This window comes from Aotus nancymaae, unplaced genomic scaffold, assembly GCF_030222135.1.
Source record: "Aotus nancymaae isolate 86718 unplaced genomic scaffold, 86718_ANA_hifiasm-v0.15.2.pri h1tg000064l_0, whole genome shotgun sequence".
NCBI classification, from domain to species: Eukaryota; Metazoa; Chordata; class Mammalia; order Primates; family Aotidae; genus Aotus; species Aotus nancymaae.
In genome coordinates, this window is record NW_026988478.1 from 12,584,274 (window position 1) to 12,603,901 (window position 19,628).

The 19,628-nt window shown below is 41.0% G+C and overlaps 1 protein-coding gene across 4 annotated transcripts in view; it reads left to right on the forward strand.

Annotated features, from left to right (window-relative positions):
- The window catches only part of SNCAIP (synuclein alpha interacting protein), a 148,966-nt gene that overhangs the window by 90,638 nt on the left and 38,700 nt on the right, over nucleotides 1-19,628 (forward strand). For all 4 annotated transcript variants that reach the window (XM_021664922.2, XM_021664924.2, XM_021664923.2 and 1 more), the window contains exon 4: nucleotides 17,814-18,685. In XM_021664922.2, the coding sequence (XP_021520597.2) occupies nucleotides 17,814-18,685 (872 nt within the window). The remainder of the gene's footprint in view (nucleotides 1-17,813; nucleotides 18,686-19,628) is intronic.

Below are 19,628 nucleotides of genomic sequence, written 5' to 3' on the forward strand. Positions count from 1 at the left end.
AGATGTTCTCATCTGCTCTCGTATTTATTTATTCAACAAATATGTGTTGAGTGTCTCTGACCCAGGTACTGAGGACATGGTAAAGAATAAGACAGACAAGACCTCTGTGCTCATGAAGCTTACATTCTACTGGGAGTGACAGCCAAAAGACAAGCAAACAGATAAACAAGATCACCATAGATAGTGAGAAGAGGCACCGTGAGGGACTGTCGTAATTTGTAGGAGTTGGGATGGGAGGGAGGTCTTAGGGCATGAGGGAATGTTAGAAGGCCCCAGCCATGGGAAAACCAGCAAAGTGTGTTGAAGGCGGAGGAACTAATAACTGCAAAGTGCCTGAGCCAGGAATGAGCTTAGCAAGTATGAGGAAGAAAAAGAAAACCAATGTAACTGCAGCATGGTGATCCAAATGAGGAGCAGTAAGGGATGAAGGCAGAGAGATGATCAGGGTCAGACTGCTTGGGGAGTTCAGATTTTATGCTAAGTGCAGTGAAGAGCAATGCCAGCAGGATTCCAATTTTTCTAAAATCCTATGACCTGGAAAGAAGCCTCAGCATGTAGAATCATAGCTCCCACTAAGAGAAGGGACTTTCAAAATTATCTAGTCTGCGAGAAAGGGCAAGTGAGAAAGTGCAAATAATAAAGCAAATGGGTAAAATGTTGACAACTGATGAATGTGGATTAAAGGTCTACAGCTATTCTTTGTACTGTTTTCATTTTTGCAACTGTTGTATACGTTTATCTACAAGTGAAAATATAAGAGTTATTTACAAATTAAAAGTTTTCTAAAACACAAAAAAGAAAAAAAATCAGGTAGTCCAAAGTCAATCGGATCTTTGAAGGTAATCCTTCTTATCCCAGCGGCAGGGTCATCCAGCCTACACTTCATCAATTTAGCAACAGGGAGCGCACAATCTCAGGAGGCAGCCCATCCATAAAGGTTAATGCTTTTGCTTGGCCAAAGTCAGTGTCCCTTGAATTTCCACTCATTGATCCTGACTTTTCCCTTGGAACCACAGAAAAGGACAGTCCCTCCTGGACAAGAGTACCACTGCGTGTGTGGAGACAGCAGTCACTCTTGGCCCTGTCTTCTGCAGGTGAACATTTCCTTCTGCAGTTCTGAGTGTGGGCTGCTCATTCTTTTCACTCTCCTGTGGATACAGTGCAGTTACTAGCATTGCTCTTAAAGTGGAGCGCCCAGAACCAGAACCGAACCTGAGGTTCCTCCCCAAGTGGTCTGCTTGGAAACCTGTCAGCCCCACAGAACGGTCCCCAGGGTTTCCCACATATCTTTTTTACTTTCCCAAGTACGGCTGTCCATTCTGCCTGCTTTCTAAGCGTCCTCAGAGGAGCTGGAGAGTAAAACGAGCTCTGTTTAAGCCCTTTGAAAGCCCCTGTGTAAGACATACACCCTGGGTCTCACCTCACTTCATCCCTGCGGCTCTAGTGATGGGCTCCAAGAATGGATAATGGCAGTGTTGTCAGAGGCCTGGAAGTTGTCTCCCTGCACCTTCCACTGACTCACCAATACCCACAAATCCGCCTTAGGAGTGCCCTTTCTTTTTATCTTTTTTTTTTTTTTTTTGAGACAGTCTCACTCTGTCATCCAGGCTGCAGTGTGCAGTGGCTCGATCTCAGCTCACCGCAACCTCTGCCACCCAAGTTCAAGCGATTCTCCTGCCTCAGCCTCCCAAGCAGCTGGGATCAGAGGCATCTGCCACTGCACCTGGCTAATTTTTGTATTTTTAGTAGAGACGGGGTTTCACAATCTTGGTCAGGCTGGTCATGAACTCCTGACATGGTGATCCACCTGCCTTGGCCTCCCAAAATGCTGGGATTACAGTGTGAGCCACTGCACCCAGGCCTCTGAGGGTACCCTTTCTTTAGCCAAAAGCTTTGATTCCTGTTGAAGTCTATGTTTTCCCCTAACAGGAATAACATTTTAAACTGTTCTCCATCAATTATACTGCACTAGGACTGTTTCAAATTTTTGCGAGAAAAGTGGTTTAGAAAGAAAGGAAATATTAGGGAAATGGAGATGCCACAGGTGGGAAGGAAGCAAAAAACTAGAAGTGGGCAGCCTGAGAATGAACTGCCTGTGCGTGGAGATGCACAGGTGCAGTTGAGGTTTCTGAGTTGTCTCATAAGCCATCAGTGAACCAGGCATTGTGCCAGGTCTCTAAGCAGCATATTTATCCTCAAAATAATTATCAGAGGGAGAAGCATTACTGTACCTGTTTTATTGATGAGAAAACTGAGGCTTACAAGAGGGTAAATAATTTGCACAAAGTTCTAGAGCTAGCAAGTGGATGTGAAACTTGCTTTACAGTCTCCAGACCCCCTGTGGGTAAGCTAACTCAATTGAGGAATAATTTATTCCAGAGAACCATGTGTAGCAACTAGTTTGGGGCAAGGATTAGCAGCAAAGGAAATTATGTGTCAAAAAAAATGCACCTAAAAAAGGAAGTTATTGTGGAACGTTTGCACGAATTCTCTGCTTAATATCTGCTACTCATGTGGGAAAATAGGACAGCACAAGGCAGTGAATGTTAACTCTTCTCTATGGTTTTCTCCAAATGTGGACAAAAAATACATTATGGTGACATATGGTGTTCAAATCAAAACATATTCAGTTTCATTGACTTAGAGTTTTTAAAAATTAATTGGACATTCAAATATACATTTGTTTCAATTCATGGTGCTTTAAATGTGATTCTTTCAAAATCCATATCTGCTAAGCTCATTGTATAATTTTCTTATGAAAGAAGGCAGATAAATATTAATGCTGCTTTACATCTGAAAACTGCTGAGGTTAGAAAATTCAGTTATATAACAGTAATAAATGACCCTGTAATGTGTCTGAAAATGGATCCTGAAAAAATTTTATACCTAAATAATATAAAGTGTTATTTGTATGACAATGAGTAAAGGAAACAGTACTTTTTAAACTTGGTTTCTGGCATTAAAGTCATGTAGGTTGTACATTTAAAAGCATTGCAAATTTGCTGTATTTTTGAACCTTGTGCATGTAAATTTTGTGACAAACCTAAACCTATAAAGATAAAAGATGTGATGTCCTAAGATTAAAGGGATTTAAGCCAACACCTAAAACAATAAGTTGACATGAAATTTGTCCTGTAGATGCTGTTATGACATAGTTGGTAATGCTAAATATATAAACCTCCTGTTTTCAATATTTATTAAGGTTTAATGCTAAAAGCATGAAAGTGAAGGTTGATATGGCAGTTTAAATTGAAAAGCTTTTTGATTAATCCATTTCACAGGATGTAATGTAAACTGGACTCCAAAAAGTGGGGAAACACATTTTCTAAGATCTCAATCAAGAAAATCAACACTTCAACCTAATCCAGCAAGAATCTAACATTTATGACAAAGAAATGTTTAACTAGAGTAAAAATTTACAAATGATAAGACATCCAGATGAGAATGTTTATCAAATAAAACAATTATTTTATTGTTTAACAAAAAACAATTATAAAGGTGATATCCATTATTTTTAAAGAACTTAACCTTGCCACCAAAACAAAACTACTGCACTCATTTCAAATATTTTTCCCCTTGAGTTATATTTGTACATATCATTGTAATCACAACATGAAGACAGTTTTTGCTGCTTTTTCTGTTGCTCCAGAATGTGCATAGCCATTATTTTGAATGGACCACAGAACTTACCCATGAAAGCAGAGCTGCCCTCTCTGTGGAAAAGGAGAGATCATCTCTTCCTTTAACCTATTAACACATCATTTATGCTTCTGAGAGGAAGCATGTAGGTCAATGTAGATAAAGATGGGGGCAGGGGTGAGAGAAAAGTTAAAATAAAATTCTGGTAGTATTGAAAATAATAAAAGGGGCTGGGCACGGTGGCTCACGCCTATAATCCCAGCACTTTGGGAGGCTGAGGAAGGTGGATCATTTGAGGTCAGGAGTTCAAGACCAGCCTGGCCAACATGGTGAAACCCCATCTCCACTAAAAATACAAATATTAGCTGGGTGGTAGTGGCATACCCCTGTTATCTCAGGTACTCAGGAGACTGAGGTAGGAGAATTGCTTCAGCCTGGGAGGCAGAGGTTTCAGTGAGCTGAGATTGCGCCACTATACTCCAGCCTGGGTGACAGAGCAAGACTGCATCTCAAAAGAAAAGAATAAAAGAGGCAGAATGTAGCAGAGCTTAAACACATCATATCTTTGCCCCTTCTCTTGACTGGAACATTTCTTTGCTTAACCAAAAATGTAAGTGGCACAACAACCTGATTTTCTACAGGGTTCACTGCTGTGGAATTAAGAAAGTTAGGAATGAGACAGTACTTGAGGGAAAGAAAACTTAGGGGTAGAAACTCAGTCTTCTCTCCTGTGTTTTTGTCTATTTTTACTGGGCTCTAAGAAACATACTTTCCACTCCCAAAACTGGTAAATAAAGAAACCTGTTGGTAGAAATGAGTTAAAGGAAATCCGCAGCAAGAAAGGATGAAAAATGGGAAGTCCAGAGAGAGGCAACCTTTAGGCAGGGAGGGAAAGAACTGACGCATAGGGACGAGGAAAAACAGATACACAGCCAAGTGCCTTTGACTTCGTGTGGCTTTGCAGTGACTTCCTTCTCACAAGTCCCCATCCTGTCACAGGAATAGCAGTTTTCCCTGTCCCATCTTCCCATGCTTTTTTAAGGCAAAAGTAGGAGTGTATGTTGAGGGACATTTCTAGTTTGGGAGCTTCTGTCAGAGCATCTCTGACAGCACCCCAGTTCTTGCTGAATGCATACCCTTCTTTTGTCTCTCTATATTAAATGGGTTCTGTCTTCCCATTTCAGATCATCTCCTTTTTATCCACATATCTCCTTTGTTCTGACTCTTCCATAAAAAAAAAAAATCATAAAGTAAACACAAGTAATATTAACGAAATCCTCGGATCTCATAGTTGAAGGATCCTGTGGCATAGGTCCCAACTGCTTTGTGGCATTTGCTTGCTCAGGCCCTTGCATCTCACGGTATGGTCCAGGACCCACCCCAGCACCCTTGGTGGCAGCATCACCTGGGAAGTTGTGAGGATTGCAGACTCTCAGAGTCGCCCCAGATTCCTGAATCAGAATCTGTGTTTTAACAAGCTCAATCCCCAGGGTATTCATTTATGCACATTCAAGTTTGAGAAGCACTGACCAGGGCCACCTAGATACCAGCCTATTGTTTTTAGTGAGGCACAGTGATCTTTTCAAAAATGCAAGTCTTGTCGCACCACTCCCTGCTTAAAACCAGGCAATGGTTTCTCAGGATGGCTCTCAGGATATGCAATGGGAAACTCTCTCATGTGGCCTTCAAGGCCCAGAGTGATCTTCTCCTGGACCAGCAGGCTTCCTTACATGCCTCCTGCTTGCCAGTCACATCAAGGAGCCTCCTTCAGTTCTTCAAATATACAGTGTTCCTTCACATAGGATGTTACTCCTTTTCTCCCTCCACCTCTAAAGTCACCTTCTTAGGGCCCCTTTACTTGGCTCTCGGACCAGCACTGTCCAATAGAAATATAATATGATGGACTTAAAGTGTGGAATAATAGACACCAGAAACTCAGAAGAGTGGGAGAGGGGTGCAGGATGAGAAATTACTTAATGGGTGCAATGTTTGTTATTCGGGTGATGTTTACACTCAAAGCCCAGACTTCATCACTGCAATAGATCCATCTAACAAAACTGCACTTGTACCCCTTAAATGTATAGAAATTTTTTAAAAAGCTGGAGGGGGCCGGGCGTGGTGACTCACACTTGTAATCCCAGCACTTTGGGAGGCCGAGGCAGGCGGATCACGAGGTCAAGAGATCGAGACCATCCTGGCCAACATGGTGAAACCCCGTCTCTACTAAAAATCCAAAAAAGTTAGCTTGGCGTGATGGTGCGTGCCTGTAGTCCCAGCTACTGGGGAGGCTGAGGCAGGAGATTTGCTTGAACCCAGGAGGCAGAGGTTGCAGTGAGCCGAGGTCGCACCACTGCACTCCAGCCTGGTGACGGAGTGTGACTCTCTCAAAAAAAAAAAATAACTGGAGGAAACAACAACAAAGAAATGTAATGTGAGCCACATGCCACATATGTGACTTAAAATTTTTCTAATATCTACATTAAAAAGGTATGAGCAGATAGGTCAATTTTAAAATATATTTTATTTAACCCAATAAGTGAATATTATTATCATTTTGACATGTGCCACTAGCCACATTTTAAGTGCTTAATAGCCACAGGTTTTTAGTGGCTCCTAAATTGTGCATCCCATCAACTCCTATTATTTCCTAACTCCCTGTACTTTCCCTACCCTATACGTATCTGTATACTAATGTGACATGGCTTTAATATCAGTACATTAAAAACTCATTTGGGCGATTTTGTTCACAATGGTGTCTCTAGTGCCTGGACGCTGCTGCTGATCGTATACTGGAGGTGTAGATGGACAGATGAATGTGAAGACGTGAAAGGAATCCTCTGCGTTTATATCGTGGTTGAAGTATGAGACAGCTGATATTTTGCTTCTCTTTGTTTGGTTTGACACCCTGATTCTTCATTTATCTCCTCTTTCATCTGCACCTTAATCTTTTCCTCTCTATGAGGCCATTACCCTCATCGTACAAACATTCTCTACCTTCCATCTTAGAAAACAAACAAACCACCTCTAGAAGCTCCCATCCTGTTTCTCTGCTCCTCCTTGCCAACCCTCCATTTAGAGCCAGTCTGCTTTAAAAAGGCATGGGAAACTCCCTCCCCTGTTCCCCACTTCCTATTTACCTTAAACATCCCCGGTACGATTTCCATCTCTCTAGGGAAGGTCATGACTTCCCTGCTGCCAAATGCACTGACACTTTGCTACTCTCATCTTTCTTGGCCTGTCAGCATTAGTTGAGACTATAGGCCCCTCATTTCTGGAAACAGTCTCGTCTCTTGGCTTTGTGAGACTACCTCTCTCCTCATTTTTCTCCTAACACTCCGATATACTCTTAGACTTCCTTCACAACTCCTCCTCCTTCTTAACTTGACCTTCCAATCATCAAATGGGACTAAATATTTAATAGGACCCTCCCTGGGTCCTCTCAGCCTCCCAGTTGGTCTCTCATACATGCTTACAGCTTCAAACACCATCTACATGCTTCTGTGAATCCCCTCCAAACTCCAGCCTCCTATGTGATGGCCCATTCACTGTCTACATTTGACATCTCATGGAATTCCAAAGAGGAATTCTTGAATTCCCCTGCCCAGTATGTTCCTCCTCAGACCCCCTCCTCAGTGGACTGCACTCCACTGACTCAAACATCTGCTCAGTCGCTGAAGCCAGATTTCTTGCTTTCCCTCATGTCCCACATCAATTTGTCACCAGGTCTTGAGTTTCTGTGTTCAAAGTATATCCTCATGCTATAAACAAAATGTTTGCGTCGCTCCAGAATTTGTGTGTTGATAACTAACTCTCAAGATGATGGTATTTGGAGGTCGGATCTTTGGAGAAATGATTAGGTCAAGAGGATGGATCCCTCATAAATGGAATTAGTGTCTTACCAAAGCAGCCACTGAGAGTTCCCTCTCCCTCTTCTGCTATGTGAACACACACGTCTTTGTAAAATCCCTCAGAAATACCCTATTTCAGTTAAAATAAAAAACAAACTCTTTGTTATGGCCAATAAAACCCCCAAATGGGTTGGTCCCTGATAACCTCCCCCAGCTTTAACTTCACTTTCTTTGACTGTCACCCACTCTGAGCTAGCCATAACAGCTACAGAACCTGCCAGATTCTCTCTGCTTTAGACATTTATTGCAGATATGCTTCCTTCTATTCAGATCTTCATAAAATTGTTTTTTCTCTTTTATTATCTCCCAGTTTTTCAAATAATTGGCTTCTTCGCATCCCCCAGGTCTTACATGTTACCTCTTTGATGAGGTTCTCATCTGTTTTCTATCCCAGTACCCTCCTTGTTTCTTCAAAATAGTTTGCATTTAGTAATTTTTTTATTTATTTGTATACTTTCAGCATTGTCTGAGCAGGATTATGTCTATTTCATTCACCCTGCACCCCTAGAGACATGTACACAGAAGGCATTAAATATATCTTTATTGAATGAACGAACCCTGTAAGAAAGTGCTATAGGATTCTGTCAATTACCAATTGCTTTAACACTCTGACCATGCTTTGTATTCCTGTTTTTCTTGCTTACATTGAAAAAAAACAATAACAAAAAAATCACCGCCCTTAGCCAGTTGAAGGAATTAGCAGCTGTAAGAACAGACTCTCAGTGACAAAATGACTCTAAATTTAGGCTAATGCTGCTAAAAATAAAGAGGAAGGAAATCCTTCCACTCAACAGTTTTTAAGAAAGGTTAAGGGAATTTTTTTTTTTTTTTGACAAGGTCTCACTCTGTCACTCCAACTGAAGTGCAGTGATACAATCATAGCTCACTGCAGCCTCCAACTCCTGGACTTAAGCAGTCCTCCTGCCTCAGCCTCCCTAGTAGCTGAGACTGTGGGAGCAAGCCACCATGCCTGGCTAATTTTTTAATTCTTTGTAAAGATGAGGATCTCACTGTTACCCAGGCTGGTCTCAGATTTCTGGCTTCAGGCAGGCGATCTTCCCACCTCAACCTCCCAAAGCACTGAGATTACAGGTCTGAGCCAGTGAGCCCAGCCAGGAAAAGTCATTACAAATTATTTTTCTTTTTTCTTTTTTGAGACAGTCTTGCTCTGTTACCCAGACTGGAGTGTAGTGGTATGATCTTGGCTCACTGTAACCTCCGTCTCCTGGGTTCAAACGATTCTCCTGCCTCAGCCTCCCGAGTAGCTGGGATTACAGGCATGCACCACAATTCCTGGCTAATTTTTGTATTTTTAGTAGCGATGGGGTTTCACCATGTTGGCCAGGCTGGTCACAAACTCCTGACCTCAAGTGATCCAGCTGCCTCAGCCTCCCAAAGTGCTAGGATTACAGGCATCAGCTACCTTGCCCGACCATAAATTATTTTTCTAGCTTTGCTCCCAGCAAAACATTCCTAGTAAATGGTTACCAAAATTTAGACAGAGAGCATAGTTAAATTTAGGTTAGAGTGAATCTGAAATTATTTTGCCACTGATTTCTAGGATTCCATTGCATATGGAATTGTGAATTGTGTCTTTAGGGAACAAGAAAATGTGAATTGTATCTTTAGTGAATAATTTAATTTCGATAAGGCAGCCTTCCGGTGTTACAGAAAGAAAGTTCAAGTCAGGGAACCTTGGTCCTAGTTGAGCAGTCAGCATGCTATGCCATTTTTCACATTACACTCAAAATTCTCTGAGTTCTCATTTATTTCCAAGTAAGAATACTTAAGAAGTGCCTGTCCATCCTCCAGAGTTGTGGAAATCTCTAATGAAATTATACACTTTCCTTGTACTCAGAAACGTGAAAAGCCTTACACAAATGTATTGGCAATTTTAAAGTCTTAAATGGAAGACATTTTAGGAAAATTCCAATTGAGAAATATTGCTTTGCGGAATTCTTAAAATACATTTAAATCTTTTCTTCACTCTTTATAGTAATGCTTGTGAAGTGTACGGTGACCTGCACCTGAAGAGGAAGGCACAGCAGCTCTGCCATTCGTTAATCCCGGAGAGAGCCACTGTCCGCTCTTCCTCCCACTTTGTTTAGCGCCACTGCACCTGCCTGTTCTCTCTCCAGTCTTGTAGCTGGGAAATCAGGCCATAGTAGGAGCTTGTGCAGGCAGACCCGTAGACCTGCCAAAAGAAAGGGTAGGCTACAGGCCAGCACTGGGTCTTTCATTTCTCTCCCCTTAAAGTGTGTCCTTCTTAAAACAAGACCAGTGTTCACAGGCTCACCACTTTGTTTCTCATGGAAAATAGAATGCATTTAACTTTTAGCAAAAATAAAACAAGAAGGGAACACTCATTATCATTATTATCGTTATTATACTTTAAGTTCTGTGGTACATGTGCAGAATGTGCAGTTTTGTTGCACAGGTGCACACATGCCATGACGGTTTGCTGCACTCATCAGCCCGTCATCAACATTAGGTATACCTCCTAACGCTATCCCTCCCCCAGGCCCCCACCCCCGCGACAGGCCCTGGTGTGTGATGAAGAAGGGAATACTCTTATACCCTAAAGACATACCCTGTTTTCTTTGTTGTCTTGGTGTCTAAATCTAATTTTCTAATGTGGGCACATAGTCCATATTTAGAAGTAAAATCAGCAGGCATTTTGGGAGTTGTCATTTGGAAATCAGGAGAAGAGGGTAGAGATTTTTCAGCCTGTGCTGTCAGCCTCCTGTTCTCTCTGACCGAGAAGCAGTTACTCGGAGTCCTTTGTCCTTAACAGTAGACCAGCACTGTAAAACATCGCCACCTTCAGTTAAAATGTGTGTGTGCTGCATGGCCAGAAGCCACACTGAGCCTGCTCACAGCTCTGCCCTTTTCCCAAGCATCTCCAATGCTCAGCCTTTCACTGTCCTTAACGTGTATCTCTCCCTACATTTCCACACAGAGAGGGAGGGAAAGAAGGAAAGGAAACCTGGTAAACGGGCCTGGAATGAACACAAAACTTAATCCACTCACGAGGTTTTGCTGGTGTCAAAGTGAAGGTCAGCATACTTTATAGATGACACAATAATGCGAAGACCATGTAACTTTCTCCACCCCACCAATTGCTTTTCTATGGAAACCATACTTTTGAAGCCCAAAGGTTTAAAGTTGTCAAAATATTGAGTCTGATTTTGTGATGGAATATGCCTCTTTGGTGAAGTATCTTTTCTATCCAGGGTAGTAGGGCTTGCGTATTTCAATGAGTTGTCACAAAACAAAGAAATGGATGCAAAGCTACGTGAGCAGGTCCTGACAGTTGTGGGCAGAGCTGGGAATAATAAAACATGAATCTGACATATTCAACAACAGCTGCTTGATATCAGTAGCCACTTAAAGACAGAAAGTTTAGAACACAAATCAGTGACGCTTTCCCCGCAGTGTTTTAATGCCCTAATGTGGATAGATCATTGGCTGGCATTTCTGTAATAAACAAGCCTCTATCCTCCTTTGTCAGCCTCACATTACCCTTACTAGAGGGTCTGTAACATCAATGAGAAGAATAAGCAAGCAGCCTGATGAGAACATCCCAGAAACGCTCATTCCTCACACACACTTTTGCTCTTCCTAACACAGTGCCCCAACACAATTCTCCAAATCCAGAGTTGATGCAGCTTTAACTTTGATCAGGTCATGATCTGATCTCTCAGGGCAGCACAGCAGAGCACCCAGCAAGTTGTCCCCACTCGGACTCTGTGCCTTCTTCCTACTGTCAGAACATGGGATAAGCCACCTGTCATCACTTCTTGCAGAGCTTGAGGTGTCTGCAGTAAGACTACAGACTTTAGCTTACATAGGACTAACCAAACTCCCAACTCCAGCATTAATACTCTCAATTGTTCATAATGCCCCTCCTTTTGGTGTGAAAATGGAAGGAACTGGAATGTTGGAGAATTTCAAAAGTCTGTCCTTGAAGGCGCCTAGGTTTCCAGTAGCTACGTATGTGAGGTATATTGTTGTGTACACTTTAAGGCCATTATAGCTAAAGCTGACCACTTTGTTCCTCAAGGAAAATAGAATCCATTTAACTTTTTTTTTTTTTTGAGACAGAGTCTCACTCTGTCACCAGGCACCCAGCTGGAGTGCAGTGGCACAATCTCGGCTCACTGCAACCTCCGCCTCCCGGGTTCAACCACTTCTCCTGCCTCAGCCTCCCGAGTAGCTGGGACTACAGGCTCACGCCACCATGCCCAGCTAATGTTTGTATTTTTAGTAGAGACGGGGTTTCACCATGTTGGCCAGGATGGTCTTGATCTCTTGACCTCGTGATCTGCCCGCCTCGGCCTCCCAAAGTGCTGAGATTACAGGCTTGAGCCACTGCACCCGGCCTCCATTTAACTTTTAATGAAAAACAGTAGGGGAGCACTACTTTGCCCTAAATCATACCCGTTTTCTTTCTCTTCTTGAAGTCTCAAGATAATTTTCTAATATGGACACATAACTTTCTATTTAGAAGTAAAATAGGCATTTTGGGAGCCAGCACTGACGTTTAGTCTTGAAAATTGGATCCACTGTTGCAACAGCAAACTGTCCATTATCTTCCTAAGAAAATACTAATTTATCAGTCTCAGGAGCCAAAGAGTGGCTCTGCGTCAGCAATCAGCTTAGCCTCATAATTATAAATTTGTGAGGATCTGGTGAAAGACATAGATCCAGAGAAATTATAGTGTTTCATAGTGAGTCATTCAGAATAAAGAGCTCTGTTATTTGTAGACATTCCATACAGTCATAGAAATTTTGGGGGTAGATCAGGTTTTAGCAATCATATAGTCTAACCCCTTCATTTTACAGATGAGGAAACTGAGGAATTTTTTGTAGGAAATAGATGAAAGTAGATTAAGACGCAGCACATCTTGTCTAAACATTTTCAATAGCTTACTAACACTGTCTTTGAAATATTCGGCACAGTTAGTGTGCCCAAAATGTGGCAAGGGTGACTTCATTGTGGCAGAACTCGTATTTAGTTGCTGTACTTTTCATCTTTGGTTCTGGCATCTTCCTTCCCTCCCTCTTCCTTCCTTCCTTTCCTCCTTTCTTCCTTCTCTTCTTCCTTTCTCCCTTCCCCCTTCCTCCTTCCCTCCCCACCTCTCCCTTTATTCTTTCATCCATACATTGAAAGAGAAGCCATTGATCCCCAATATCTTCAGGGTACTCTGCTAGATAAAGGACTGGTTATAAACACAAGTTGGTTCTCAGGCTATCTTTGCCCTGGAGGGATTCTCAGGAGGAAAGGTGAAACAGGTGCGTGAGTGAATAGCTGTAACAGAATTTCAAAAATGCCTAACTCTAGGTATGTGCAGTTATTATCAGGGCACTGGGAAGCAAGGAGCAATTATTCTCTAGGAGAGTCACAGGAACTGCACAAAGGAGATAAACCCTGAGTAGAATCTTGTGAGATGAGCCTGAGTCTCAAGCAGGGAAGACAGCCAAGGGCATTATAGGAAGGTAAGAATAAACCTAAATGCAGGGAGAGTGTGGTATATCTAGAAAGGATGAATTTAGCAGTGGAGCTGCAGGGAAAAATTAGTGATTTGGGAATTATGCGTGCTGAGATGAGAAGGTAAATTAGAAAAGGAATACAAGAACTGTTACATATTATGCTGAAGAACTTAGCTATTATCCCGGAAGCCAAGGTTTCACAAACCTAGTAATTTAAGTATCATTTCCACAATATACATTGTATCCCAAGTCTACCTCTGTTAGTTTTGCTTTACCTGTATTGCACCTGTACTGTTTATTTATTTTTCTAAAACACCTGACTTTTAAACATATTCATTTTTAAAAGAAACTTCATGTCACTCTGTTTATAAATAGAAAACCATGGTCACTTGCAGTGAATTCAAGGTCATCGTTAAAATGAATGTGATAAATTGAACATAAAACATTCCTTTAATTCTTTGCTTATGAACATCACTGAGCCTGAGACTTGCAGTCTCATTTTTCAAATAGGGAATTGTAACTTTTTGAAGGGAGTAAAATTCATTCTAGCACCAAAGTGAGTCTCCTTAAATTAATTAGTAAGAAGAAAGAGAATTTGGAAGGTAAATAGCATTCTCACTCTGTAAATCAGGGGTATTTAGCATGATTTCTGTGTGACCCTTAGATACTGCAGGGTATGTACCCACGTATGGAGAAGTATTGTTTAGTACAGGGCTACCTGAAATATTTGAGCGGATTCTGGGTGACAAAGTAAGATTTATTGAAGAAGGATAACTCAGGACTGAAAAAAAGAGAGCAGGGGAAGCCAGGAAAACCTTGCAGAGACTGTGGGAGAGGATCCCAATGTGGTCCAGTCAGTTTAGTGATGCTGAAGAAGAGGGCCCAGATTTCAGAGGGATTGAGGATAATCACAATAAGGACACAGCAGGACTTGGTACCTGAGGGATGAAGGGCCAGGGTCAAGGAAAGAGAAGGGTCAAGGATGCACTGGAGATAGATTGCTTGGGAGACTGCATAAGTGTTCATGTCACCATGTAGGTCACTATCACAAGAAATATGTTTTGGGAAGAGGAGCAACATCTGGATGTGTTGGGGGAAGAAGGGAAGGAGAAGGAGTGGGCAAGGGTGGAGAAAGATGAGGCACTTGGATCAGAACAGGCCACCTATCAGGAATCCTTGCACATTCTAAGACTGCATAACATGTTTGTTCAATCAATAGATGGGTATAGAGAGTCAGCAGGCAAATACTTTGCTAAAGCTCAGTGGCATTCCAAGTGCCAGCTAGATCCGAAGAGATAATTGTGGCCTATGTATCAGCAGCAAATACACGTCTGTTTACTTACTGACCATTTTAGAGAATCTGTGGTGTAATCAACTAGACAGGTTTAAGGCTTATTAGGCATGTTTACTCCTATAAGATGTTAAAAATGAGCCCATTCAACCAAAAAGTCATTATGAATCTAATTATGTAAAGCAATTTTCTGGGTTCTTTAAGGGATAGAGAGATAAATTAGACACAGACTCTGCTGTCACAGAACTTGTACGAATCTAAAATAGATAAAATTTGGGGGATTTAAATTTCTCTAACATGTAAAAAATTTATTCATGATTTTCAGAAAGCAAATTTATTCTCAAAATTTTTCTAGGAACCAAAGTAAGTCTAAACTTTGTTTCCATATATGATAAGAAATTTACTATTGTATTGCAATAAAATAAAAGTATGAGTGAAATTTTTGATAGATTTAAATAATTGCAAGTGAAAAATCTTACTAGTCATTAATAGCCCCTCTTCTGTGTTGTTCGTAAAATACATGATTACACAGCTTAGCAGCAATAAAGGATTGAATTTTGTCTTTTGTTATATAGCATCAAGTTGCCCTTCCTCCCATTCAAGTATATAATATAGCAATACATTGGAGCCTTTTAATGAAAACCTGTGAAATATCTGTTTTTTTGTTACTGGGATTCCTTTTCTTGGCAATCAAGACATAGATGAGAAAATACAGATCTCACTCACAGCCTCAAAAAGAGTCATAGGTTTGAGGAAGGAGAGGGACAACAAGCCAAAATGTTGACGCTCCATCTTCAGTTTCTGGACTCTTCTGTGAAAAGACGTGTTTTCGTAAGAACCAGACAGAATTCATTTCCATAGAGCGTTTTTAATGGCTCCTGTCAGAACAAAACAGCTGGGAAACATATGGTATCCATTTCCCTATATCACTTGGAAAAAATTTCACATGTAAATAAAGCCAACATAAAAGAGTAGCCCTTTGAACCTACGACCTTATATAATACATAAATATATTGGTACAATGCATTCGTTGTATTGACCTACTAAGTTATGTGGCTTTAAAATTTTTTATTACATTCTGAGATGCACATTTTCTAGAGGTTCCAGAGAAATCAAGGTAATCGGCAAAATATTAGCAAATATACCCAATAGTAAGAGTGTATCTCAGAAATGTCTATGAGTATAAATTTTTTCCCATTTTATTTAAAGATATGCAGAAAGTTGATGAATAAAATTAAAGGCATATTTACATCTTATAAACTCTATGTCCACTATCTCCTGCTGTTTTAATTAAATAAGTAACCATGTGTTCTTGAAGAGAGAAAGACTTGGCAGAATTTTCTGGCAGACATTAATTTTTCATGACTTTATATTTTTAGAGAGAAAAGGTCATATAAGAGATAGAAAACTTTTAAATTTATAAGAGACCAACTGGAATTAGTCTTTGCCTTTGCATATTTACATTTCATAAATAACTTTAGCAAATTGAGCTCTTACTGGTGATTATCACTCCGCTGAGTTTATTAACAGGATTTTGTCCCCTGTGAAATTAAACTGTAAATCCCTCAGAAGGATGCACTTTGTGCATTTTAGAAGATTTAATGTGTTGTGCAAAGTGAGATTCAAATTCACAGACTAGCATTTGTTAATTGTCTGATCTGTGCCAACCACTGTGTACAACTAAGAACTAGAGCCAACAAAAGGGAAGAAAAGCAGCAGCCTAAGATCATCTAGATACCTTCCTCCCCTTCTGGAACATTCTCTTCCACATTACTTATTGGAGAGACTCCAGCCCTCCTTCCACAGCTTATCATAGTATTCTCTTCTTAGATTCTAAAATGCCAGGGCCAGAAAGGTCTGAGAAGTGGACTGCGTAGTGCAGAGCCTCTGAAACCTCATGCAAAATTGTGGTTGATTTCAGGAAAAGAAGTCACTGATAGTTATATAGCATTCAGGCTCAGAGCACTCACTGTCATCCCCTTAGCTTGGTTCCAGAACTTCTCTGAATCCTTTTAGAACATATCTCAACAGGAAGAAGAATGGCCAGTAGCTTAAATTTAGAGAACTTTAATGATGTATGTTCCACTCTTACCCCAAGAATCAGTCAAAGCCAGGGGCTATTGCAGAAGTTACAGACATGAGTATACACCCATCTCATGTTCTTTTTTCCTTTGGTTGTGCCCGGTAGTGAAGAACACACACATACACATGCTTTTGGGATAAATCCTTCCCACTTGTTTTTCAGAAGAGAAGAGGTAGATGGAAGGTCCCTAGTTGAAGGGCATGCCCTGAAATCTCATCCTCTGATGGGGGATGATAGGAACTACATGGCAAGGAACTAGGAACCCATCAATCAGTGGCCTGCACTTTTCCAAGGGTATGGGGTCATCTTTAACCTAGCAGGGGAGTGTCCCAGGGAGGAAACAACATCATCATGGCTGAGGAGACTGTTGTTGCTCCATCTGCTTGCCCCAAGAGGAGGCACCAGGCAGCCTCTCATGCAGGGATTACTAGGAGAGATAGTTCTTCTTATCTTTCACCTCCAGGTGTTTCTGGCTATTTCACTTTCTACTCTATCGCAACCAGACACTTACCAAATGCAAACCAACACACAATCTTTTTCTAAACTTTGCACAAAAATTAGAAAACACTCTGCCTAACCCATCTTCTTTTCACAACTTTCTTCTCCTGTTTACTTCCAGCCTTCTCAACAATGGAGGGCAGTATGAATCTTAAAGAACATGTTCTGTTGTGAAGTCTTAGTACATTCTGTCACTGTGTCATATGTCAGAAAGCACCATGAAATGCTGCTGCATGATAGTTGACTAGGATCCTGTGACCAAGGTGGGCTTAACTCAACTATGTCTTGTCTCCCACAGTCCGTCAACTCCTGACCACTGCATTTCTTCCTAATCTTTCCGTAATCCACTTAATGGTACACCTAGGGAGTCACTCAGGAGGTCATAGTTTGAATTTACTCAATATTAAATAATTTGCCACTTCTTTACATGGAACTTCTTAAGCATTAAGGGTATATGTGGACATGCATGCTAATGTGTGTGCATGTGTGCACACATCCCTTTTCTCCCTAAATTAGTTTGGAAGTTTATTTAACACTGAAGATCTTATTTGCTAATCTTGTTTTTCAGGATGGTGACAAATATATAAATATTGCCAGGGAGGTAGATCTATGCAGGGAATAAACCTAAATACCTATCTGGGTTTGCTTCCCTGGCTGTTTGCTTTTACCATTATTGCTACTTTAATTAATTTTGAGTCAATATGTTATAACTTTCTTTTATCATTCACTGTTTTCCAGTGGTAAGTATGAATTTTTTATTCTATTGACATGCACTCTAAGTCATTCTCATACACAGAACCTTAATTTGAACATAACTTGAATGAATCACATATACCTAAATAGCCAAGATGAGTTCAGCATTCCAAATTAATAGTCTCCTATTTTAATTTTTTAAAAACAGTTTCTAGCTCTAGCTGGAATTGTGGCATCTCAACTCTTATTACAAACACACAGAAGCCCACAGGAATCGCTGATGTGTACAGTAAGTTCCGCCCAGTGAAGCGTGTTTCACCACTGAAACATCAGCCAGAGACTCTGGAAAACAATGAAAGTGATGACCAAAAGAACCAGAAAGTGGTTGAGTACCAGAAAGGGGGTGAGTCTGACCCGGGCACCCAGCCTGAGGATCTCACCCCTGGAGATGGAGTGGGCGGCCCACCAGGTAAGAGCTCTGAGCCCAGCACATCGCTGGGTGAACTGGAGCACTACGACCTCGACATGGATGAGATTCTGGATGTGCCTTATATTAAATCCAGTCAGCAGCTTGCCTCTTTTACCAAGGTAACTTCAGAAAAAAGAATTTTGGGCTTATGCACAACCATCAATGGCCTTTCTGGCAAAGTCTGCTCTACAGGAAGTTCTGAGAACTCACCATCCAACATGGCACCATTTTGTGTTCTTTCTCCCATGAAAAGCCCTCACTTGAGAAAAGCATCAGCTGTCATCCGTGATCAGCACAAGCTGTCCACTGAAGAACCCGAGATCTCACCTCCTCTGGTTAAATGTGGCTCTGCATATGAGCCTGAAAACCAGAGTAAAGACTTCCTAAACAAGACATTTAGTGATTCTCATGGTCGAAAAGTTGAGAAGACAACACCAGACTGCCAGCTCAGGGCCTTCCACTTGCAATCCTCAACAGCAGAATCCAAACAAGAAGAGCAGGTCAGTAGCCTGAACTGGACCAGCTCCCAAAGCCCAGAAGAAAGAAGTGAGTATCTGAAAAAAGTAAAAAGCATCTTGAACATTGTTAAAGAAGGACAAATCTCTCTCCTGGTAAGTATAAGCTAGTTCAGTATACATGTCAATAGACTAGAGACTCCTTTTTTATCAGCTGCATTCATTAGTAACAGAACTATGCTGCATTTGTTTTGGTTTTTACTTAATCCTTATTTGTGGCTTTAGTTGGGAGATGTGACCTTCTGAGTTTTAAAATAAGAAGTTATGAGGTTAATACAGGGAAAACAAATGTCTATAGAGCGAGTGTTATTTCATTTTAACTTTGCATGAATTCAACTGAAAAGACTCTTAATCTCAAACAGAGCCCGGCACTTTCTTTAACTTGATTCTTAATGCCTTTCTTTTTGCTTTTCAAATGGTTCCCAATGCTCTCACACAGTTATTTGTGGGGATGTCAGTTCTTTGCTGATGGTGGACTTGCCAGATACGTGAACAGAGGGTCTTCTGTTTTGTCCTCATCATTATTCAGAAGAGTTGGACCAGGTTGTTTGAAAAGAATATTTGTAGATAGAAGCTTACCTAAGAGCTTCATTGCCCTCTGACCCAGGTGGAGTTTTTAGTTACTGCCAGCCCTGCATGTCTAGAGAGCATGAAGAAGCTTTTCCAAAGACTCTAGACACAGAGTAACATGATGTAAGAAAAGTCTGTTCTGCTTAGGCTCAGAGAGAGCTAAACTGAAATAGCACTCCATCTGTCTACATTGTTCTTTTCTGGCTTCCAGACTTGGATCAAACAGTAGCAAGCCTGAGCTCATGCTATGATGCTAATTAAAGTCTCATTCAAGAAAATCATCACATCTTGGCAATGTGATTCTACTTAGTGTAAAGCCATGCATAGATAAATACAATATACTTGCTCTATTATCACAAATGCTGTTGTGATAGGGTGGTAGAATTGAATAATTTTATGAAATAAAGCAGTACTTTTTTTCTCTCCTGAAAATGCCTTTTCCATTTTCCTGGCTCTTCCCCCTAATTCT